Source organism: Pan troglodytes, chromosome 15 (genome assembly GCF_028858775.2).
Source record: "Pan troglodytes isolate AG18354 chromosome 15, NHGRI_mPanTro3-v2.0_pri, whole genome shotgun sequence".
Lineage (NCBI taxonomy): Eukaryota > Metazoa > Chordata > Mammalia > Primates > Hominidae > Pan > Pan troglodytes.
This window is the reverse complement of record NC_072413.2, coordinates 19,207,714-19,232,169: the sequence shown is the minus strand read 5'-3', so window position 1 is coordinate 19,232,169 and position 24,456 is coordinate 19,207,714. Positions and strand designations below refer to the sequence as shown.

At 41.9% G+C, this 24,456-nt stretch overlaps 2 protein-coding genes across 3 annotated transcripts; both read right to left on the bottom strand.

The window, feature by feature from the left end:
• Positions 1-10,998: 10,998 nt before the first annotated feature.
• Positions 10,999-12,267, bottom strand: RNASE6 (ribonuclease A family member k6). 2 transcript variants are annotated; one of them, XM_009427383.5, is made up of 2 exons: positions 12,128-12,267; positions 10,999-11,771 (listed from the first exon to the last, which is right to left on the bottom strand). In XM_009427383.5, the coding sequence occupies exon 2, from the start codon at positions 11,764-11,766 to the stop codon at positions 11,314-11,316; it is 453 nt and encodes a 150-aa protein (XP_009425658.1). In that variant the 5' UTR covers positions 11,767-11,771; positions 12,128-12,267; the 3' UTR covers positions 10,999-11,313.
• Positions 12,268-22,860: 10,593 nt separating this feature from the next.
• EDDM3B (epididymal protein 3B) lies at positions 22,861-23,832 on the bottom strand. Its single transcript, XM_016926903.3, has one exon. The coding sequence runs from the start codon at positions 23,812-23,814 to the stop codon at positions 23,371-23,373; it is 444 nt and encodes a 147-aa protein (XP_016782392.2). The 5' UTR covers positions 23,815-23,832; the 3' UTR covers positions 22,861-23,370.
• Between the last annotated feature and the right edge of the window lie 624 nt (positions 23,833-24,456).

Sequence of the window (24,456 nt, the reverse complement as noted above, 5' to 3'; positions counted from 1 at the left end):
GTCATAAGAATAGAGCTCTCATCATGAGATTAGTGCCCTGATAAAAAGAGACATGAGGGAGAAGACCATTATCCCTCTGAAATGTGAGGAGAGAGCAAGGTGTCCCACTGCAAACCAGGGAGTGGGTCTTCACCAGGAGCCAAACTGGCTGATGTCTTGATCTTGAACTTCATAGCCTTCAGAACTTTGAGAAATAAATGTTTGTTGTCTAAACTACCCAGTCTATGGTATTTTTGTTACAGCAGCCTGAACTGAATAAGACATCATCTACAGAAACCCTACAGTTAACATTATACTCAATCTTTGTTTTCCTATCAGACCCCTAAGAAGCTGTCTTAGTCTAGTTCATGCTACTATAACAGGATGCTGGCCAGGTGCAGTGGCTCACGCCTGTAATCCCAGCACTTTGGGAGGCTGAGGCGGGCAGATCACCTGAGGTTGGGAGTTTGAGACCAGCCTGACCAACATGGAGAAACCCTGTCTCTACTAAAAAACAAAATTAGCCGGGCGAGGTGGTGCATGCCTGTGATCCCAGCTACTGGGGAGGCTGAGACAGGAGAATCACTTGAACCCAGGAAGTGGAGGTTGCGGTGAGCTGAGATCATGCCATTGCACTCCAGCCTGGGTAACGAGTGAAACTCTGTCTCAAAAAAAACAAAACAAACAAACAAACAAACAAACAAAAAACAGGAAGCCACAAACTGAGTAATTAATAATAAACAGAACTTTATTGACTCACAATTCTGGATGCTGGGAAGTCCAATATCAAAGTGCCAGCATCTAGCACGGGCCTTCTTGCTGCATCATCGCATGGTGGAAGGGCAAAGGGAGAGCAAGAGAGAGATAAAAGGGGGCTGAACTTGTCCTTTTGTAAAGAACCCACTCCTGCAATAATAGCATTAATCTATTCAGGGCTGAGCCCTCATGGCCTAATCACCTCTTAAAGATCCCACCTCTTAATACTTTTACACTGGCAATTACCTTTCAACATGAACTGGGGAGGGGACAAATACATAGGAGGAGCCCTTTTAGATATTTTTCTTCCTAACCACTCCACCCATCCTATGAAATTAAATACTATGAAATGAGTTTTGTGTGCCCGCCAGCATACTTGGCTCATTTTTGTATTTTTAGTAGAGACGGGGTTTCACCATGTTTGCCAGGCTGGTCTTGAACTCATGACCTCAGATGATCTGCCCGCCTCGGCCTCCCAAAGTGTTGTGATTACAGGCACGAGCCACTGTGCCTGGCCAAAAAATAATTTTTGCCCTCTCAGGGGCACTATCGCTTCCATAGAAAAAGCCTGTACTAAATAATCCTCAAACCCCACCTCCAAGGAGATTTTCTTGTTTATTTTGACTACATATCTTCACCACAAAATAGTCAACTGCTTCCTTTTGCCAACAGGAGAAATTTTGAATGCCTGGGCCTAATAATTAATGACACTGTTTGAAAGAGAAGTCAAGTTAAAAATACATCAGTTACGTTTTGCAAAATACCTCACCAATTCTCCACAAAGCTGTCATGGTCATCAAAAAAAAGTTTAGTTTGAGAAACTGTCATAGCCAAAGAAGCCTAAGGAAACATCACAATTAAATGTAATGTGGTGTCCTGAACAGAATTCTGGAACAGAAAAAGGACATTAGGTAAAAACTAAGGAAATCTGAATAAAGTAAGGACTCTAGTTAATAACAATAATTTAAAGAAACCACCCAAACCCTCCCCCTCCTCACTTTGTCCTTGGTAGCGAACCCTCCGGGACTTTCTCAGGGAGCGCACCTTTGATTAAAACAGTAGCTGGAACGCAGCATTAGTGGGATTCCGACACCTTGAGCAAGACCCTGTCCTGAGACCTTGGCTTAACTTATCAACTGCAACTGTTGTTAAGTGCTATAAAACATGACCACGAGAAGAAGAAGAAAAAAGAACATTTCCGCATTTGTGGTGAAAACTGTAAGTGGGACCATAGGCAGTTATGTTGCTGAATGTTTCCCTTCCAAGATTTGTGTGAGAGATTTTTCTTCGTTGGCACTTTTTGTTATAAATGAAGGAAAAGTCTGAGTTTTTAATTCAACTAGATCTGATTTCAAATCACAGGTAGGCCCTTTACTAATTTTGTTATTTGGGGAAGATTCGGAACCTCAGTTTCTTCACCTATGAACTGATAATAATAACTGCCTTGAAATGGTATTGATTCTTCACATATCAAATTGAAATGGGAAAAGTTCCCTTATCCCCCTCCCAGGGCTCACTTCTTTGGTACCCTGCTGCTCATACCCTAGGAGGAGCATGCAGACGGGCAGGTTGTGGGGCTCTGACCCCACAGCAGTGTCTAGGGTTCAGTGTTTACAGCTCTTGAGGCCCCAGTGTGCGTGTGTTACAGTGTACTCTTTCAGTTTAGCCATCCACAGGTGGCTTGTGTTAATCAGCTCAGTTAGACCCTCTGCCTTATCGCAAGGACAGAGGGCTTTCAGTATCCCGGGGTTCTTGTCTTAGTGTACTGGAAAAATTGGATCACGTGTGGGCTTGGAGGATGGGTGCAAGGTTTTTTGTTGAGTGGTGGTAGCTCTCAGCAGATGAATGGGGAGCCAGAAGAGGGAAGGAGTGGGAAGGTGGTTTTCCCCTGGAGTCAGGCTGCCCAGCACCAAATTCCCCTCGGCGTCCACGTTGTTCCACCGGTGGATGGCATGCCAGCATCTGCTGGTGTCTGCCGGTGTGTTCTCCTGCCAGCATGCTCCTCTCGACATCTAGCAGCTCGTGTGTTCTTCCAGTGGTGTGATCCTCTCGACGTCCAGCCGCTTCTGTCTGTGCCCACTAGGGTCTCGAGGTTTTTATGGGCACAGGATGGGGACATGGTGGGCCAGGGTGGTCTTGCAAAATGCAACATTTGGGCACAAAAACAGAAATGCCTGTCCTCACCTAGGTGGGTGGGCACAGGCCCGGAGGTGGAGCCCTAGCCAGGGACCCACCCTTCTCTACCCAGCACTTCCTTGCCCCCTCCTGTCTCAGAGTCAAGTGGCATCATTTCTTCAGGGAAGTCATTCCAGAACCTCTAAACTTTCTCATATTCCTTCTTGATGGTCTCATAACTTTGTATACACTTTCTTTCTAGAATTGGCTCAAATTGAGTGATTATTGGGTTAATATCTATTTCCCCTACTAGACCCCAAATTCCATGAAAACAAAGACCATGACTCTTTGTCCATCATTATATCAGTAGCTCTCAATGCAGCCTGGGCACATAATTGTCACATAGTACATTTTTGAATGAATAAATGAATAAAGATTAAATGCTATATAGAGAATCTACAGCTGTCTTAAAAACACTGGGCTGTCTTGAGACATCCTACTGATTGAATGAAGAGAACCAAGTATTTTATGGCTTGTTTCTTGAGAGGGCTGTCAACTAGCTCGGGAACAACTCTGATATAAATTATGTGGTGGCAATCTGAGTGACCCATAAAGGGCAAATATTTGATGAAAGACAAAAATAAAGTAGTAAGTAGAATAAAATATAATTCTTTAAAAAAGTGTTGTTATATAATTTGTAAGCTTCTTTGGGCCTTAATGTAAAAGAGAAAGGGAAAGGGCTTTGTGTCTGAATTCAAGCTCTGCCAATTATAAGTGCCACTTATAAATATGACCTCATTTAAATGCCTTCATCTCCTGAAGACTATTCAATATTTACAAAATGAAGATAAGTATGCTCGTTAAAGTTAATGTGCAGATTAAGGAAATCAAGTTACATAAACCACTTAGAATAGAGTTGAGCAAACAGTGGCACTTACTAATTCCTACATTCAGCAAATATTTCTTAAAAACCTACTAGTGGCAGGCATTGTGCTAGAAACTGAGGATTTGCTGTTGCTGTTGTTTTTGGAACTGCGGATGTAATGACACTGATAACATCTGTGGTCGTTGCTGTTTTTTCCTACAGAACAATAATGGAATAATGGTGGGCTATTTTTTTTCTTTTTAAAAAAACACTGTGCTATTTCATAGCCATCAGATTGGCAAAAATGTAGGAGTATAACCATGTCGTGTTTTGCTACACATAGAATATAGAAAAACAAAATCTCATATACCATAGTTTCTGAATATGAAATTGTACAATCAATGCTTCAGTTGCTGTACCGGTGTAACAAATTAATCCAAAACTTGGTAACATAAAACAATCATTTATTATGCTCCCAGTGGGTCAGAAATTCAGATAAATCACAGCGGGGGCAGCTTGACTCTGTTTCAATGACTGGGACCGCAACTGGAAGACTCAAAGGCTGGGAGCTGCAATCATTTGAGGGTTCACTCACCCACATGTTGGGTGGTTGACGCTGGCTGAAACTTTAACTAGGCCTGTTGACTGAAATAACTATAGAAGGCCTATCCAGGTAGCATAGATGTTCTCACAGTGTGGAGATTGGGTCCAAGGGTGAGTGTCCCACGACAGAGAGGGTAAGCCAAAGCAGAAGCTGTAGCACCTTTGATGATCTAGTCTTGAAGGTCAGGCAGTGTCACTTTCACTGCATTCTAGTCATTAGAAGTGAGTTCTCAAGACTAACTCATACTCAAGGAAAGGGAACATAAAGCCTATTTTAGATAGAGGAGAGCCAATGTTACAATGTAAAAAGAACATGTAGAATGGGATGTGTTGGCATGGACATTCTGTTTTTGTTTTTGAGACAGAATCTTGCTCTATCACCCAGGTTGGAGTGCAGTGGCGCAATCTTGGCTCACTGCAGCCTCCACCGCCCAGGTTCAAGCTATTCTCCTGCCTCAGCCTCCCAAGTAGCAGGGACTACAGGTGTGTGCCAACATGCCCGGCAAATTTTTGTATTTTTAGTAGAGATGGGGTTTCACCATGTTAGCCATGGTCTCAAACTCCTGACCTCAAGTGATCCGCCCACCTCAGCCTCCCAAAGTGCTGGAATTACAGGTGTGAGCCACTGTGCCTGGCTGTGTGGACATTTTGGAAAATACAATTGGCCACAACTAGTTTGAAGAAAATATGGCAATATTTGGTAAAATTGGACATGAATATGGCTTAGCAATTCCACATCTGGGCATGTCTTAGTGAAAATTTACCACATGTGCACACAGAGAAATGTACAAAGATATTCATTGCAACATTGCTTGTTAGAGTGAAAATTTGGAAACATCCTGAATATCCACCAGAAGACAGATAAATAAATGGTGGTATACTAATACAAAGGGGAAAATAATTAATCAATAAAAATAAAGGAACAACAAATACACATTTTAATATTGATGAGTCTTGGAAACACTGTTGGGTGAAAAAAACTAGTTGCAGAATGTTATGTACCTTATGATAGCATTTATACAAATGTATTAAAATTGCACACTGAAACACTATATTTTGCTTATGAATGTATTATACTTGAAGAGTATAAAAAAAAGGACTGAATATACCCCAAATGTATGATTTCATCTGAGAAGAGGTTTTTTTGTTTTATTGTTTTTTTTTTTTGAGACGGAGTCTCGCTCTGTCGCCCAGGCTGGAGTGCAGTGGCGCGATCTCGTCTCACTGCAAGCTCCGCCTCGCGGGTTCACACCATTCTCCTGCCTCAGCCTCCCGAGTAGCTGGGAATACAGGCGCCCGCCACCACACCTGGCTTATTTTTTGTATTTTTAGTAGAGACGGGGTTTCACCGTGTTAGCCAGGATGGTCTCTATCTCCTGACCTCGTGATCCACCCGCCTCGGCCTCCCAAAGTGCTGGGATTACAGGCGTGAGCCACCGCACCCAACCGAGAAGAGTTAAGAAGAATTATCAGAAAGGAATAAAATGGACCCCAATGTTTTTATATTTTATTTATTTTAAAATATTAAGCAAACGAAACACTTAATATTTATTTCTTTTGCATGCCACTAGTATATTGTATTTATCTGGATTGTTTAATTTTTGAAAAGTAAATAATCCCATTAAAAATGAAGTGAACTCATGAGAGAGAGCAAGGGAAAACCTTGACAAAATCCATCAAGTATGAAGAGCCCCCAAAGACTTCCCATCCCCACGAGCTTCTGCTTCTCCTCCTTGCGAAGCTCTTTGGCTCTGCTATTGCCATCCCTACACCTGGGTTTTTGTGGGGTTTTTTGCAATCTTGACTCAAATGTGGACAAACACTTTCTTGTTTTTATTAGCACTGTCTAGATAAAATGGCATTTTCAAAAATAACTTTACAAATTAAAAAGATGACTTGAAGAAATATTCACAGTATCAAAAGAATCAATAAAATCAGTTTTAGATTGTATAATTTCTTTTCAGATGGAATTAATTAAAATATCCACCTAACTCTCTAAGTACAGCTGTAAAAGTGGTTTAATGTTTTTACTGGCCCCACATCCTCCTGTCTTAAAATAAACTTTCCTCTATTCCTCAAGAGTACATTGTTATTCAATTTCTGTTTCCACACTGTGTGGTTAAAGAAAAAGTATTGAATTGTCTATCTAGCCCATTTTCTCTGGGAACTATGACATCTCTAACCAGGGCTAACTCACCTGGAACCAGTCCTGGCCCCAAGACAACACTACAGACATGAGTCCTGAAGCTCCTTAGGGCTTCCTGTGCTGGAAGGAAGGGTTGAGGGTGGGAGAAAGCCCCAAAGGAGAGAAAGAGAATAGGATCCCATGTGGATCTCAGGCCAGGCACTACCAGCCTGGGCTGACTGCAGCCACTGATGAGAGACTTAGAAAATGTTGAGAAGGGTATTCCAAGATGCAAGGGGGTGCCTGAGGAACAGGCAAGGCCGGAGACCCCATATGGCCAGCCCTAAGGGCAGTTCTCTCTAACCCTCTCTTGTGCATGGTCCACAAGAAAGGCTCCTGGAAGCTATTTTTTGCAATGTAATTCTGTCCTAGTGGTCATGTCTGATCTATGTGATCAGTCAGAATCCCTTCAAAAATAAATAATATTTCAGAGAAAATTAGAAAGTAAGATGGAAAGGGATGACTGTCTACTTACTGTGTGAAAAAGAAAAGCAGAGGAAATGAGTACATTGCAGAAAAAGACTGAAACAGGGCACAGAAAGGAATATTAAGAATTCATTACGGTCGGGCGCAGTGGCTTACGCCTGTAATCCCAGCACTTTGGGAGGTCGAGGGGGGCGGATCACGAGGTCAGGAGATAAGAGACGATCCTGGCCAACATGGTGAAACCCCGTCTCTACTAAAAATACAAAAAATTAGCCGGGCGTGGTGGCTCACGCTTGCAATCCCAGCACTTTGGGATGCTGAGGCAAGCGGATCACGAGGTCAGGAGATCCAGACCACGGTGAAACCCCGTCTCTACTAAAAATACAAAAAAATTAGCCGGGCGTGGTGGCGGGCGCCTGTAGTCCCAGCTACTCGGGAGGCTGAGGCAGGAGAATGGCGTGAACCCGGGAGGCAGAGCTTGCAGTGAGCCGAGATCGCGCCCCTGCACTCCAGCCTGGGCGACAGAGTGAGACTCTTTCTCAAAAAAAAAAAAAATAAAATAAAAAAAATAAAAATAAAAAAATTCATTACTTTCCTGAGGCCCCAGTTCAAAATTCTCAGCCTGCCAGGTGTCGTCCTTCCTACTGAATTCCAGCCACCTGCCTCAGCCACAGCCAAAGGACAAGATCCATTGAATAGTCTAGAAGACCAGGAGTCAACACACTTTGTTCTATAAAGGACCAGACAGTAAATATTTTACTTTTGTGGAACACATAGGGTCTGTGTCACTTCCTCTCCTTCTTCTTCCTCTTCTTCCCCTTCCTTCCCCTCCCTCACGTCTCTACTCTTTCCTTCTTCCTGTTCTTCCCCCCCTCCTCTTCCTCCTCCTTTTTCTTCTCCCCCTAAAAAAGTAAAAATCGGCCAAGCACGGTGGCTCACGCCTGTAATCCCAGCACTTTGGGAGGCCGAGGCGGATGGATCACGAGGTCAGGAGATCAAGACCACGGTGAAACCCCGTCTCTACTAAAAATACAAAAAATTAGCCGGGCGTGGTGGCGGGCGCCTGTAGTCCCAGCTACTCGGGAGGCTGAGGCAGGAGAAGGGCGTGAACCCGGCAGGCAGAGCTTGCAGTGAACTGAGATCGCGCCACTGCACTCCAGCCTGGGCGACCGAGCGAGACTCCGTCTCAAAAAACAAACGAACAAACAAACAAATTAGCTGGGCGTGGTGGCGGGTAATCCCAGCTACTCAGGCGGCTGAGGCGGGAGAATCGCTTGAATCCAGGAGGTGGAGGTTGCAGTGAGCCGAGATCCAGCCATTGCACTCCAGCCTGGGCGGCAGAGCCAAACTCCATCTCAAAAAAAAAAAAAAAAAAAAAAAAAAAGTAAAAACCACACTACTCCAGGCAGTATAAAATAGGCGCGGCAGTCCAGAGGTCTGCGGATGTAGTTTGCTTACCCCTGCATCAACAGTTGTTACCAATATTTGCTGCCCATTACAATTACATGGGGATCTTTAACAAACATCCATTAGAGCCCAGGTCTCACCCCCAGATATTCATTTAATTGTTCATTAAATGTTCATAAAATTTATTTAGTAGATCCAGTCATTGGTATTTTTCTAAAAGCTCCCAGGTGAATCTAATATGAAGCCAGAGTTGAGAGCTGCTGGAACATCTGCTGAATTCACTTCTAAGCTTTGCCTGCTTTGGGATCATTCTGTATATTCTAGGGGTATATCTAAGTGAACTTCTTAGCAATTATGTATTGAACTTCTTCTGCAATACGTAACTGCATGTAGAAAAGAAAATAAATCTATGAGAGATTCCATCCCAGTCTATTCCACTTGTTTAGAACTAATACCTTCTAAAAGTTTGGGCATAATAGATTGTTGAAAAGTTACCCTCATTGTTGCCTTTTCCTTGATCAGCAACAAAAAGTGACTGTAATTGTTGTTGGGGATAGGTTTGTCATGGGAGGGTGGGGAAGATTAGATATTGTTGCTGCAAATCTCTTCAAAACATGGCACTCATTATATTTTTGTTTTTAACCATTTGTTACAAAATATTTGCAGTATTTTAGACCTCACAATTTATTTCACTAATTTTAAGTAACATTTCATGTTCCCTAATGTTTCTGACAGTTGAAAAATTTTTGCAGCACAGATGTATTCAATCCATGAGATACCTTTGCTATATAAATAACAATAGCATGAGCAATTGAGTTGTTTGGTTTTACTAGATTACCTTTAAGAATCTCTGGCAATTTCCAGGTAATGTTCATATAAATCCATTCAACCCCTTTCCTTTCAGATGCTGCTACTTTCGTATACTTGTTCATACCAAACATGAGCACAGATTCTCCCTGCCATTCCACCACACTTTACATGAAGACTCTGAGACAGTAAAATGTAAATGCAACACAGCTTAAAGCTGAATACAACTGAAAGCTGCTTTGAGTTAGAGCACTCAAGTCCCACTGTAGGATTCCCTCTATAAGGTACCCACCTTCTTAGGTGCCATATTGCCCTGACCTGCTAATCTCTTCCCAATGGGAGGGCCCTTGATCAGTCATCACCCTGGAATCCAGGCTCCTGAAACCTCATATTCCATTCTTTGTTCCTAAGATATGACATAAATGTGTAGCGTAAAGGAAGGTGAGCTGAGTTAGCATATCTATTAAACTAATAGTCTGGCTTGGAAAGAATCATTTGCAGCACAGGTAATGAATACACTACAATATGTAGCCTTTTCAAAAAACTTCATTGTCTTTGGCTGCTATTTGAAGACTCATCACTGTACAAAGCACTTGGGATTTACACTGGCCCACTAGCCCAATGACTCTAGAGGTTGACAAGGAAACTGAAGTTCCTTCTGTGAAATGGCTTAGTTCAGGTTCTGTTCCAAAACCCCAATACTTCTGTGGTATTTCAGTATTTACACAGGACTAGAATGTTTTTAGTTTCCTAGTGCTTTTTTCTCTTTCTTTCTTTCCTTTTTTTTTTTTTTTTTTGAGACAGGAGTTTCGCTCTGTCACCCAGGCTGGAGTGCAGTGGTGCAGTCTTGGCTCACTACAGCCTCTGCCTCCCAGGTTCAAGTGATTCTCTTGCCTCAGGCTCCTGATTAGCTGGGATTATAGGCTCCTGCCATCATGTCTGGCTAATTTTTTGTATTTTTAGTAGAGATGGGGTTTCACCACACTGGCCAGGCTGGTCTCAAACTCTTGGCCTCAAGTCGTCTGCCTGCCTCGGCCTCCCAAAGTGCTGGGATTACAGGTGTGAGCCACTGCATCGGGTCTCCTGGTGCTTTTCTCTTTTTCTTTTTTTGTTTTTGAGATGGGAGTCTCACTCTGTTGCCCAGGCTGGAGTGCAGTGACGCAATATTTGCTCACTGCAACTTCTACCTCCTGGGTTCAAGCGCTTCTCCTGCCTCAGCCTCCCAAGTAGCTGGGATTACAGGCACCGCCAGCACGCCCAGCTACTTTTTTTGTATGTTTAGTAGAGATAGCGTTTCACCATGTTGGCCAGGCTGGTCTTGAACTCCTGACCTCAGACGATCCACCTGCCTCAGCCTCCTAAAGTGCTGGGATTACAGGCGTGAGCCACCACGACAAGCCTAGTGCTTTTTTCTTGATCTATGCTTTCTATTTATCCATTTCAATAAATAATGGAGGATTGACCCTAAGGTTACTACAATGGATTATTATCCCTATTACTACTACTATCACCTTATATTTAAAACATTATCTGATTAAAAACGGAAACAAATAGAAAAGACATAGGATCCTTCAGTTGCCAGTGACAGAATCTATGTGTGAATTATCATCAACTGTCTTTGAGGTATCAGTACTACCTCCGATTAAGCATAGGCAATGGTTTCCAGGGGAATATATAAAGTCATGAGCAGAGTTTGAAGAAATGCTCCAAAGTCCCAAACGCTCTCCTTTCTTGTGGGCAAGGAAGTGGGGCCCCAGGGAGGCCTCAAAAGTTTTCTAGGGACTTAAAGTCAAAACAGTGTTCCTTTGAGTACCGGTCAACAATGCTTTGAAAGCGGATCTCAAACACACACTCATTAGAATGCAGCAGGAAGTGGTTTTATTGCTGTGAACACAGGGCAATAAAGCTTGGCAAAAGTTGCAGGGTTAGAAATCTGAATCTTTCTTTGCTGTCTTCCCTCTTCCCTTCTTTCGAAAAGTACAGAACTACAAAGCAGAAAATAATCTTATTTCTTTTTGTCTCAACTCTGGTCTGGCATCCTAGGCACTCGAATTCTCCCAACACCTTTCTTCTTTCTTCTACGGGAACAAGAAAATCAACAAAAGAAAAGAAAACGTGGATGCAATTGTAACAGAAGCTATGTCAAATGAAAGGAAATGCAGTGGATGCCTTAGAGAATACTATCTAAGTGTACAGGAACCAACTTGTAGGGGGGGTCGCTCTTCTGAGGGGGGTCACAGGCAACAATGAAGAATTTGTACTGGGCAGCAGCACTATAGCGGCACTGGGGATACTTTCCTGAAGTGAGTCTGCAGTCAGTCATGTTGACAGGCTTTGAGCTCTGGTGGCAGTTGTGCCGACGATTTTTGCAGACAATGCTGAGCAAATCACAGACAGCAGCCACATTCTGGAAAGAGTCATGCAGAAAGGTATTTTGATGCTTACAGTGCTGGGTATAATTGTTGATGCCACTCATTGCCCTGTTGCATTGGAGAGGACTTGGCTGTATATGCTGAATTTCAAACCAGTGAGCCTTGGTGAGACGCTTAGGCCAAGCATGAAGTGGACACACTGGTCCCCATAGAACCAGCAGCAGTAAAAGAAGAGGAAAGCGTAGCACCATCTTTTCTGTGTAGAAAGAGAGAAGATAGTTATAGTAGGAGAAGCAATAAGAGCAAAATTTTTAATCATAACTATTTAGATTTTTATTTTGCCTTTTAAGATTTTACAGCTCCCTTTAAAATCTTCTTTCTCACATAGTCTCACAATTCTATGAAGAACCTGAAGCCCAGGAAACAGAAATATGACCTCTCCTTTGATTGGCATATCCCATTTTCTTTCACAAGTACTCATGCATTTGATGGCTGTCATATCAGAAAGTTTCTTCCTTCTTCCCTCCTGAAATATTTACCCTCTATCTGACCACTACCTCCCAGCCGTCTTTACTGCTCTACTCCCTCCAGCCCTGAGGCTTTCTTTCTTACCTGATCTCAGTGTTGGGGCTCCTGCTGAGAACAGAGGCTGTGATTAGTCCAAAGCTCAGAAGCTGTTGTCTGCCTTTCTTCTCTAACCCTTCCAGCCCTGTGTGTATAGGGAAGGGGAAGAAATATTCTGAGCTTTCAGAAGGAGAATCCTAGGGTTTGGCAGATTAACTTCTTGTGCAGAGTCTGGATTAAACTCTTAGACTTTCACACCTGTTCTTTAAAACAGTATCATTATCACATGTATACAGGAAGGCTAAACCAACTTAAAGAAACAACATGACTGAAAACTCACAGTTTTGAGGAACTGATCACTTCCTGATATGGAATGAGTGCTTCCTGCCTCATCTGAGGCTTCAGTGTTTTTTTTTTTTTTGAAGCCTTATGATTCCTGTTTCTTAAGAGAAAATATGTCACATAAATATGATATTATGATATAATGCCTACCACGTACTTGGTAATGTTGTAAGTTCCTACAACAGATGTGAATAAATTACTTATTTATGCATATACTTATTGGGCCAGGTACTGGGCTACACAAATTCAGGAGCTCATGAATTTTTTTTTGTTTTTTCTTTTTTTTTTTTGAGACGGAGTCTTGCTCTGTCGCCCAGGCTGGAGTGCAGTGGTGCGATCTTTGCTCACTGCAAGCTCCACCTCCTGGGTTCGTGCCATTCTCCTGCCTCAGCTTCCCGAGTAGCTGGGACTACAGGCGCCCGCCATCACGCCCAGCTAATTTTTTTGTATTTTTAGTAGAGACGGGGTTTCACTGTGTTAGCCAGGATGGTCTCGATCTCCTGACCTCGTGATCTGCCAGGAGCTCATGATTTAATGAAAGAGATTAGAGACAGGCAGGTAAGTATATAGACAAGTAGATTATATTAATATAAATAGCACTTACAGTGTGATGGAGGACACTGCAGGAGGCTACGGGAAGATAGTAGAGGGGGAGGATTGTTGGAGGGCACAACACCTGAACTGAATTTTGAGGAATAATTAGAAGTTAGGTGAAGAGAGTGTTAAGCGCCTCCCAAAGACAGAACTGTGTATGAAAAGACCTGTAAGCCTGAAGAAGGCCGAATTTAGGATATTTGCCTCTTGAATCTGTTCTTACCTTTTCACTGGTACTGCAACACCCTTATTCAGAAACTCATTGTCTTATGGAGGGCTCACATAAAAGCCTGCCACATGGACTCCTTGCCTTGTTTTTTTCTCCTTCCAATCCATTCTACATATTACTTCCAGATTAGTCTTTTTTTGAACAAGATATAATAGTACAACACTCTTGCCCCATGCTTTTATGGCTCCAAATGTCTGCAGAATAAACATAATGTCTGTTTATAGCAAGGTTGCAGGATACAAGGTTAATATACAAAAGTCAGTTGCTTTCTTATATACCAGCAATGAACAATTGCAATTTGAAATTTAAAACACAATACCATTTATATTGCACCAAAGAAAGTGAAATACTTAGGTGTAAATCTAACACAGTATGTAAAAATTGATATGAGGGAAAATTTAAAACTCTAATAGAAGAAATTGAGGAAGCACAGATATTCATTCCATGTACATGAGAAGGAAGACTCAATATGTTAAGATGTCAGTTCCTCTCAACTTGATCTATAGATTCAGCACAATCTCAATCAATATCCCAGCACATTATTTTGTGGATAGTGACAAACTGACTCTGAAGTTTATATAAAGGTAAAAGATTCAGGTTGGGCACGATGGCTCACGCCTGTAATCCCAGCACTTTGGGAGGCCGAGGCAGGCTGATCACCAGGTCAAGAGATCAAGACCATCCTGGCTAACACAGTGAAACCCCGTTTCTACTAAAAATACAAAAAATTAGCCAGGCCTGGTGGCGGGCGCCTATAGTACCAGCTACTTGGGAGGCTGAGGCACGAGAATCGCTTGAATCCGGGAGGTGGAGCTTGCAGTGAGCCGAGATCACACCACTGCACTCCAGCCTGGGTGACAGAGCGAGACTCTGTCTCAAAAAAAAAAAAAAAAAAAATAGATTCAGAATAGCCAACACATTGCAGAAAAAGAAGAACAAAGTCAGAAAACTGACGTGACCCAACTTCAAAACTTACTATAAAGCTACAGCAATTAAGACAGTGTGTTATTGGTGAAAAATAGACAAATAGGTCAATGGAACCAAGTAGAAAGCCCAGAGGTAGACCCACACAAACACAGTGAACTAATCTGTGACAAAGGATCAATTTTCAATTGAGAAAAGTTAGTCTTTTCAACAAATGGTAGTAGAACTGAATGTACACATGCAAAAAATAAATCTTTTCATAGGTTAGACTTCATACATTTTCATAGACCTGTACTTTATATCTTTCACAATTTTTTTTTTGAGATGGAGTTTCGCTTTTGTTGCCCAGGCTGGAGTGCAATGGCATGATCTTGGCTCACCACAACCTCTGCCGCTCAGGTTCAAGTGATTCTCCTGCCTCAGCCTCCCGAGTAGTTGGGATTACAGGCATGCACCACTACACCCAGCTAATTTTGTATTTTTAGTAGAGACAGGGTTTCACCATGTTGGTGAGGCTGGCCTCGAACTCCTGACCTCAGGTGATCCGCCCACCTCGGCCTCCCAAAGTGCTGGGATTACAGGTGTGAGCCATCATGCCTGGCCACACAAATGTTTGTTTTTTGTTTTTTGGTTTTTTTTGAGACGGAGTCTCGCTCTGTCGCCCAGGCTGGAGTGCAGTGTCGCAATCTCAGTTCACTGCAAGCTCCGCCTCCTGGGTTCATGCCATTCTCCTGCCTCAGCCTCCCGAGTAACTGGGACTACAGGTGCCTGCCACCACGCCCGGCTAATTTTTGTATATTTAGTAGAGACTGGGTTTCACCTTGTTAGCCAGGATGGTCTCCATCCCCTGACCTTGTGATCTGCCCACCTCGGCCTCCCAAAGTGCTGGGATTACAGGCGTAAGCCGCTGCGCCTGGCAAAATGTTAATTCAAAATGGACCATAGACCTAATGCAAAATACAAAACTATAAAAATTCTAGAAAATAACATAGAAGAAAATCTAGGCAACCTTGAGTTTGGCAATGATTTTTTAGATATAATACCAAAAGCACAATCCATGAAAGAAAAATATTGATAAGTGGAACTTCATTAAAATTGAAAACTTCTGCTCTGCAACAGATACTATTAAGAGAATAAAAAGACAAGCCAGAGACTGAGAGAAGATATTTGCAAAAGATATATCTGATAAAAGAACATTATCCAAAATATACAAAGAACTCAAAAAACCTCAACCATAAGAAAACCAACAACCTAGTTGGAAAATGGGCAAAACATCTGAATGGTATGGGGCAAAGACAATTTTTCCTCTCCCTCTGAAGGTTCAAAACTTCTGAAATGAACTGACAATAGACAGATTAACAGGAGAAAAAGGCATACAAATTTATTACTGTGCATAATCATGGGAACCATACAAATTATGAGACTCAAAGAAAGACTAAATAGTTGAAATTCATGTATTCTCTTCATAGGGGAGAGGAACATGGGGAAAATGTAGGCAATTTTGAGGAGTTTTAAATATTTTTTAGGGAACTGGCCCCAAATAGCAGACAATAGTTTGTAAATGAGTCTCTTTGGCAGCTGAATGGAAGGGTGACGAGTTATGGGAAGGTGAAGGGTGGAACTGCACTATGAACAAAGGTTGCCTTATTATACAGATAAAGTCTCTTAGGTACTCTTTTGGAGCTGCTCTTGGAAGAATAGATGAAAGGTCTATCTGAGTGTGGTGTGAAGAGACTTCTAGTCTCTTCTTTTTTTCAGGTGGCTAATATTTCCTGGTTATCTGATGAGATTTTTAGAAAGGGGGGTCTTAAGACAATTGCATTTCTTGGAAGAAGTTTTCCTTATCCAGACAAGGGAACTTCCAGAGAGAGCTACTCTCTGCATTTGAGAGCTGGGGGAGGAATGAGAGAAGATTAGAACATCTTTGGTCCTGAGGCAGCTTCTAAGAAGTTTTGGTTTCTTTAATTCTTTAATTCTAGTTAAATTTAATTCTTTAATTTAATTTCTTTAATTCAAAAGTGCTCAGAATGCCATGCATCATAGTTTGTAGTATGATTCTCTGTACCCCAACACTTCACCAAACAAGATATACAGATGGCAGATGAGCAATGAAAAGATGTTCAGCATCACATTGTTTGGAGAAAAACTTTTCCTCTATCATTTTAGGTTTTAAAGGTGGTGGTAAAAGAGCTTGTGAATTAGAAAAAGATTAACAGGAGAAAATTCAAAGTTTATTTACACATGCACACAGGAGTATTACATAATGAGTAACTTGCTGAATAGCCAGAGGTAAAGTTATATACCAACTTTAAAAAAAGTGTTTTTGGCCAAGTGCAGTGGCTCATGCCTGTAATCCTAACATTCTGGGAGACTGAGGCAGGAGGATCACTTGAGGCATGGAGTTTGAAACCAACAGCATAGCAAGACCCCCATCTCTATTTTTTAAAAAAAGATTTGGCCGGGCATGGTGGCTCACACCTGTAATCCCAGCACTTTGGGAGGCCAATGTGGGCAGATCACCTGAGGTTAGGAGTTTGAGACCATCCTGGCCAACATGGTAAAACCCCGTCTCTACTAAAAATACAAAATTTAGTCAGGCATGGTGGTGGGCACCTGTAATCCCAGCTACTCGGGAGGCCGAGGCAGGAGAATCTCTTGAACCTGGCAGGTGGAGGTTGCAGTGAGACAAGGTTGCGCCACTGCACTCCAGCCTGGGCAACAAGAGTGAAAGTCTGTCTCAAAAATAAAATAAAATAAAAAATAAAAGATTTTTGTTGGGGCTTCAAAAGGAAAATATGGAAGGTTCTAGTAAGCTTTCTGTTGCTAATAGAAATGGGTAGATTGATTTCTTCCTGGCTGGAAGTTTCCCTGTATGGGGGTTTATGGAAGCTAATTTACACATCCCAGTGCTAAGGGGCTGTCTCGTTTCAAACAGGAAAATACCTTTGAAGGGGATCAATGGCAGCTGAATTTTCAAGAGGCTCCGGTTAAGTTTAAATAGCGTTTCTTTCTGCAGCTTCTGTCTGTTCAGACATTTTCAGTTTAAAATAATTTTCATGCCACTATAATCATAACAGATTTGTTACTTGATGCACAACAAATGGATATAGTAAGAAAACAGGGATTGAAAAAGAGAGAGTTTAATTTTCATAGGGCAGCCAAATGAGTAGATGGGAGGTAACCTACAATTTGGTTTTGGGTTTGGGGATAGGGTTTTTAAGGAAGTCTGGACAAGGGCCAAAATGTGAGGATTTCTGATTCATCAAGAAGTGAGAGGTGAAGTCATGGGACAGGGACATGAAGAAACTCAGCATTCATGTGCCAAGCCAGTTCCTTGGTAGGGGTCTTTAGACTGGTTAGCATTAGCTGTTGCACTGGAATTCAGGATCAGAAAAACACCTTAAGCAATTCTTAAGCAAAAAGGTTTCATGATTCTAGTATCGGAGATTCTACCTATAGGAACAATCAGGGAGTAGGTGGTCAGCATGCTACTTGGGAAATTAGAAGCTACAGGGAAGTGGGTTGAAGTGTACCAGCATGCTATGATTAATGTGCAATTCTGCCTAGAGCCTGGCTTGCAACACTCCATAACTCTGCAAGGGCAGTTTTGCCATATTGGTGGGCTGTGAATCCCTTCAATCTGTCATTAGAAAATTGCAAATTAAAACAATGGGATAATACTACACACCTACATGAATGACTAAAATGCAGTGAAAACTGACATCATCAAAGCCGGTAAGGATGCAAGCAGCAAAAATGCTAATTGACAGGACTTTGAACCTGGAGGCATATTTTGGGGTGACATATTCTTGTTTCCTATGAGACTTCAGTTAGGCTAGCTTGGATCTCATAACCATCGCTTGGCTCAGTAGAGGGGACTGCAGACCTTAGTGGACAGCCTCACCAATACTACACACAAAACAGGAAGGGTAGATACCTAAGGAGAGTCCATATACAGCCATCCAAATAAGGGGTGGACCACCGGGAAAGCCAGAGAAACAACACAAAGCTATTACTAATTGCCCTTAAATCTACTTTCCTCCTATACTATTTTGAACAACCATCTGCTAACCCTTTAATAAAAGCAAGTTTTAAAGAGTTACTTAAATGAGGTATTTGTGAGAACCTACTATAGGAGACCAGAATATGCCACCCCAAAATATGCTTCTTTAGTATGAATATTATTTTGAACTGCTTATTTTGAGAAGCAGTATACACAAGACAAGCTCTGAAAATAGAGTGCACGTTGCTGTTTTGTAAGGGACATTTGCGTTTATAAGGGAAATCTTCATTTGTAAGGATGTCTCCCTTTCTTCACCAGAAAGAGAAAGGTGACTCTAAATCAAAAGAAACCCTTATCAGCGGAGAAGGTACTGACTTAAATCTGCATGAGAAAGCTTTCCCTTGTTTACTGTACTTTTCCTGGTCATCCCCCTGTAAGTTGCTCCCCGACAGGCTTCTTCCTTTGCTTTAGCGGAAGGCATTTAAGCCCAAGTTCTAGCCACCTCTTTGAGTTGCTTTCTGAATTTCTCTCATGTATGCATGAGATGCACATGTTACTAAACTTCCATTTTTCTCTTGTTAATCTGACTTTTGTTTTGGTGGCCCCAGCCAAGAACCAAAGGGGTAGAAGGAAAATTTTTTCCTTCCCTACATACATTTTGAAGAGCGTTTGTCAACTGAGAAAAACAAACAGTATTGTTTCTTCTCATATGTATATTGATCCTACATGCAGAGCTACTGGTTTAATACTAGTCTCTTCTGAGTTTGGTTGGTAGAGATTGTCATCCCCAGGTGTCTGCTCCTCCCCAGGTGCACTCAAAAATTGCAAAGCTGAGGAACTTCCTTATACGCTGGCTACTAGAGTTATAGGAAAGTGTGCAGTCACTTAATAAATAATGTTGACACTTTGGTTTTTCTTTAATTGTTTCAAGGCCAGAGTCATTCCACATTGTAGGAATCTGAAGAACACAAGGTACTTTACTGTTTAGCATTTTCCCTGGCCCATACTGCTCCAGGGAGAATTGTATGAAGTAAACATTTCTTACTTTGCATCTCACTCCTGCAATTAGCAAACAGAATTTCTCGACCTACTTGTGAACCCAATTTTTTTTTTTTTTTTTTTTTTGAGGCTGGCTGGAGTGCAGTGGCACAATCCACTCAACCTGCTTGTGAACCAATTTTTTTTTTTTTTTTTTTTTTTTGAGGCTGGCTGGAGTGCAGTGGCGCAGTCTCAGCTTAATGCAACCTCCACCTCTGGGTTCAAGCGATTCCCCTGCCTCAGCCTCCTGAATAGTTGGGACTACAAGTGCGTGCCACCATGCCTGGCTAATGTTTTTCTTTGTATGTTAGTAGAGATGGAGTTTCACCATGTTGGCCAGGATGGTCTCAATCTCCTGACCTCATGATCCACCTGCTTCAGCCTACCAAAGTGCTGGAATTACAGGCATGAGCCACCGCACCTGGCCTTCCCAACACTTTTTTATCCCATTTATTTCCTCTTTCCTACAACAAAATTTAAGTCTTAAGCTCCATTCTTGAGCAGTATTGCAGTTTAAAGTCTTCCAACCCCTGTCCTGTCTCTACCATGTAAAAATGGTTATTTTCAGATAAAATTATTTGTGCTAATATATTCTACTTGAGGTGTTGTCCTTAGGAAATGTAATGCTTTAGTCCATCTAATATACATTGATCTTCTTGGAAACATTTTTCTTGTTTTTTGAGATAAGAGTCTCACTTTGTTGCCAGGGCTGGAGCACAGTGGCGTGATCTCAGCTCACTGTAACCTCTGCCTCCTTGGTTCAAGTGATTCTCATGCCTCAGCCTCCCAAGTAGCTGGAATTACGAGCATGGGCCACCACTCCTGGTTAATTTTCTTATTTTTAGTAGAGACAGGGTATCACCATGTTGGCCAGGCTGGTCTCGAACTTCTGACCTCAAGTGATCTGCCTGCCTCAACCTCCCAAAGTGCTGGAATTACAGGCATGAGCCACCTCACCTGGCCCTTAGAAACATTCTTTTTTTTTTTTTTGAGATGGAGTCTCGCACTGTCACCCAGGCTGGAGTGCAATGGCGTGATCTCGACTCACTGCAACCTCTGCCTTCCGGGTTCAAGCGAGTCTCCTGCCTAAGCCTCCTGAGTAGCTGGGATTACAGGCACCCGCCACCACACCCAGCTAATTTTTTGTATTTTTAGTAGAGATGGGTTTTACTATGTTGGCCAGGCTGGTCTCGAACTCCTGACCTCGTGATCTGCCCACCTTGGCCTCCCAAAGTGCTGGGATTACAGGCACCCGCCACCACACCCAGCTAATTTTTTGTATTTTTAGTAGAGATGGGTTTTACTATGTTAGCTAGGCTGGTCTCGAACTCCTGACCTCGTGATCTGCCCACCTTGGCCTCCCAAAGTGCTGGGATTACAGGCATGAGCCATCGTGCCTGGCAGAAACATTCTTAATGAATTGAGTCCAGTAGGGATATCTATAGGTCTGTGGTTGATAAAAGAGGAGTTCCTTTTTTTTTTAATCCTAGGCAGGTATAGCTTCCGTACAAATGTCAACAAAAAGAGTCAAACTCCATAAAATATTTAAAAAGGTTTACTATGAGCCAAATATGAGTGACCATGGCCCCAAGGCACAGTCTCAGGAGGACCGGAGAACATGTGCCAAAGGTGATTGGTTTACAGTTTGGTTGTATAGTTTTTAGGGAGATATATCAGTCAATACATGTGATGTATACATTAGTTCAGTCCAGAAAGGCAGGACAACTTGAAGCAACGGCTTACAGGAATTAGTTGAATTCAAAGATGTTCTGATTGGCAATTGTTTGAAAGAGTTGTTATTATCGAAAAGACCTAGACTCAATAGATAAAGGATGTCTGGGTTAAAATAAAGGGTTGTGGAGACAAGGTTCTTATTATGTAGATGAAGTCTCATAGGTGGCTACCCTTAGGGACAATAGATGGCAAGTGTTCCCTATTCAGACCTTTAAAAGGTGCTAGACTCTTAGTTAATCTCTTCAGGATTGGGAGGGCCTAGAAGGGGAAAGATCTGGTTATGTTAACAGACATTCCTTACAGATGCAACTCTTCCCCACAGAAGACGGCTTTGCAGGGCCATTTTTCAAAATAAGGCAAAAAATATTTTGGGATAAAATATTTTGATTTATTTATCTGTCATTTGATGTTATGGCAGAGTTGGGTTGGAAGGTAAGCCACATTAAATTACTTATTTTCACAGTGGTGACATGCTTTAGTTCCACTCAGATTTTGGGGTATTGGCAGAACTGACTGGGTATAAGACATGAATTGTACAGAGTTAAATAAAACCCACCTAATAATATTTTATGGTTTTCAGGGTGTGATGCTCCAAGCCCCTTAGGTAGGAATTTGGGCAAGAGAGAAAAAAAGGTCAGAATTCAGTCCTCACAGATGACAGCCTGCTGTATTTTTTGTTTGTTTATTTGTTTTTGTTTTTTGAGATGCTCTGGTTCTGACACCCAGGCTGGAGTGCAGCAGCACGATCTCAACTTACTGTAGCCTCTACCTCCCGGGTTCAAGTGATTCTCTTGCCTCAACCTCCCGAGTAGCTGAGATTACAGGTATGTGCCACCACACTCGGCTCATTTTTTGTATTTTTAGTAGAGACAAGGTTTCACCATGTTGGTCAGGCTGGTCTCAAATTCCTGACCTCAAATGGTAAACTCTTGACCTCAAACTCCTAACCACCCACCTCGGCCTCTCAAAGTGCTGGGATTACAAATGTGAGCTAACATACCCAGCATGTATTTTTATTTTATAAATCCCTATCTCTAGAGTTAGGGAGATCAAATGATTGATGAGCACTTGTTATGTTTGTTTATCAAAGTCAGAATGAAAGTACTAAGCCAAATAATGAGTTGAGAAAAGAAGCAATTTTCACTGAGCATCTACTATGAGCAAGAAACCATGCTACATGTTTTACACCCAGTGAGTTCTGCCAATGCCCCAAAATCTGAATGGAACTAAAGCATGTCACCACTGTGAAAATAAGCAATCTAACGACCCAGTTGTTGGAACTCTAAATTATTTTTAACCTTAAAGAAATGTGATTTGGGGGCTTCAGTCACATGCCAGGCCACTGTAACCAAGGCAGCTGTAACCGTGGTTTCTATGTTTATAGATTAAACCTTCTTTCTTACCTGCATTGTTCGGTGAAATGTTGTAAATTACTGAAGGGTACAGGGGAAGACTCCTTCCCTCTCCACTGCTGATCTTCATGATAGAGTAACTTCCCTCTCCTCTTAGAAAGACTTCATCGCTATCACATTAAGATGGAATGTTAAATACACTCTTTTAAATTGGAAAGGAAATGAAAACAAGCTATAAAGAAAAGAAAAGAAGACTTGGGGGACAAACTGTAACTGATTAATTTGTTGTAACTCTTAAACCAGCTGTTATAGAAATTGTTGTAATCCTGTTAAATTCTTTTGTCTTTTTCCTACATAAGCAAGAACTTAATTTTCAGCTTTGGAACACTGACTCCATTTCTGTGGAGTCTGTGTGTTACCGAATGGCCACTCCTAGCCTTTTGCTTGAATCAACTCTTTAAAACTGGATTCTGACACTTTTGATTATTTCAAATTGATGCTGCAATCAATGCCTACATCACAACTTGTCTTGAACTAAGCACACAATCATTCATACCCTCATCATATACACAAACATATTACATACATTAGATATGCACCCATAAAATGCACCTTCAATCCCTTGCACAGCATCAATCACATGCATAGTCTAGATCACACACACCCATATCAATCACACTATACTCACTCCGTGCACATAACATATATGAATGTCACACACATTGGAGTCATATAATTTATTTAGGGAAGGGAAGATTGTTCAGCTTGGGTATGTATCAAGAGAGTCAATATCAGGAAAGTCTTGGGTTAGTCAAGAACAGATGCCATATGAGCTGAATGTTGACAAAAGTATAAGAATAAATTAGGTAAATGAAGTCAAAAGTGTATTCCAGGCAGAGAAACAACACAGGCAAAGTTATGGTATCAAGAAATTATGCTATTCATAACTCTAAGTATTTGGAAAACATTGACAAATAAATGCAAGAGGGGAGTGGTAGGACTATAGATGGAGGCAGGGGCCGCTACTTAAAAGCACTGAATACTCTACCAATACCTGAGGATGTGCATAGACTTTCTAGTTGCTGATAGGTTCTACCATCTTTAGGTCTTCTATGCTATCAACATACCCGTCCATGCTACAATGGAATTCAATGTAGTTGAAGCTCCTGCTCTCTGTGTAGCTATTTTTGGAATTCTCCTGGTGACACTTGAGTACTTTGAGAGGATTCTGGACCCATACATACGCATTTCGGAAGCGATCCATCCAGTTGTCACTAGTGCATATATGCTCGATTTTGTACCATGAGATATAGATAAACATGTGAGAGCTCTTTTCTTTCAGAGCTTCATTTTCTCTCATGAGGACATCACATTTGTACTCTCTGAATTCTCGACTTGGACTTAAGTAGTGCTGTTTCATGAATTCTCTCCAAGAAACTTCTTTGCTCTGTACAAGCAGTGTGCATAGGATGCAAAGCAGGGCCAAGAGTGTGCCCCAGATCTTTAGAGACGATGCCATCTCAGTCACCGGGGCCACCTGCGTGTCCACGGAGAAGAGAAAGAAAAGCATTATCCAGACAATGCCCAGAGAGCTGAACTCCACCTTAAAATTCCTTCCCCACCAGGCAGGCACTTGGGTGCAATTTTACTATTTGGTTCCCCGATGAGAAGATGATAATTCTCATTAGAGAATAGAGTTTCTAAGAACTAAAAACACGCTTCAGCCTGTGTAAGCGAAACACATAATTAGAAAAAATAGATGAAGTTCATTTTGAGAATTCCAACCATCTCCTCTCATCCCTCTCTTACACCCAACCTGAGGAGCCAATCACCCTCCAGGTGGCTCCTTTTTACCGGACCAACTCTCAGGAGATCATGTGTCCAAAAGAGAATGATATTTTAAGGTTTATGTCCTTGAAGTGGAAAGGGTTGTCAGATTTTAGGGAAATGTAGAAAATGAGTAACTACTTGGGAAGTGGTTCCTAGGTAGGAAGGCTTCAATTCGCTAAAATGACAGCCTAGCCTGCAATTACTTCTTGCATGCTTCTCCAATTACTTAATGATGCTTCTCCAATCTTGACTTCCTTATAACACTTTCTCCAAAGCCTGAGTGGAACGTATGTTCATTACTAACTACCCATATTCCTTCTCAGGGGTCATT

Bases quoted from the DNA above. Each gene is read 5' to 3' on its own strand.
- RNASE6 (XM_009427383.5), bottom strand. From the start codon at position 11,766: ATGGTGCTACGCTTTCCTCTTCTTTTACTGCTGCTGGTTCTATGGGGA.
- EDDM3B (XM_016926903.3), bottom strand. From the start codon at position 23,814: ATGGCATCGTCTCTAAAGATCTGGGGCACACTCTTGGCCCTGCTTTGC.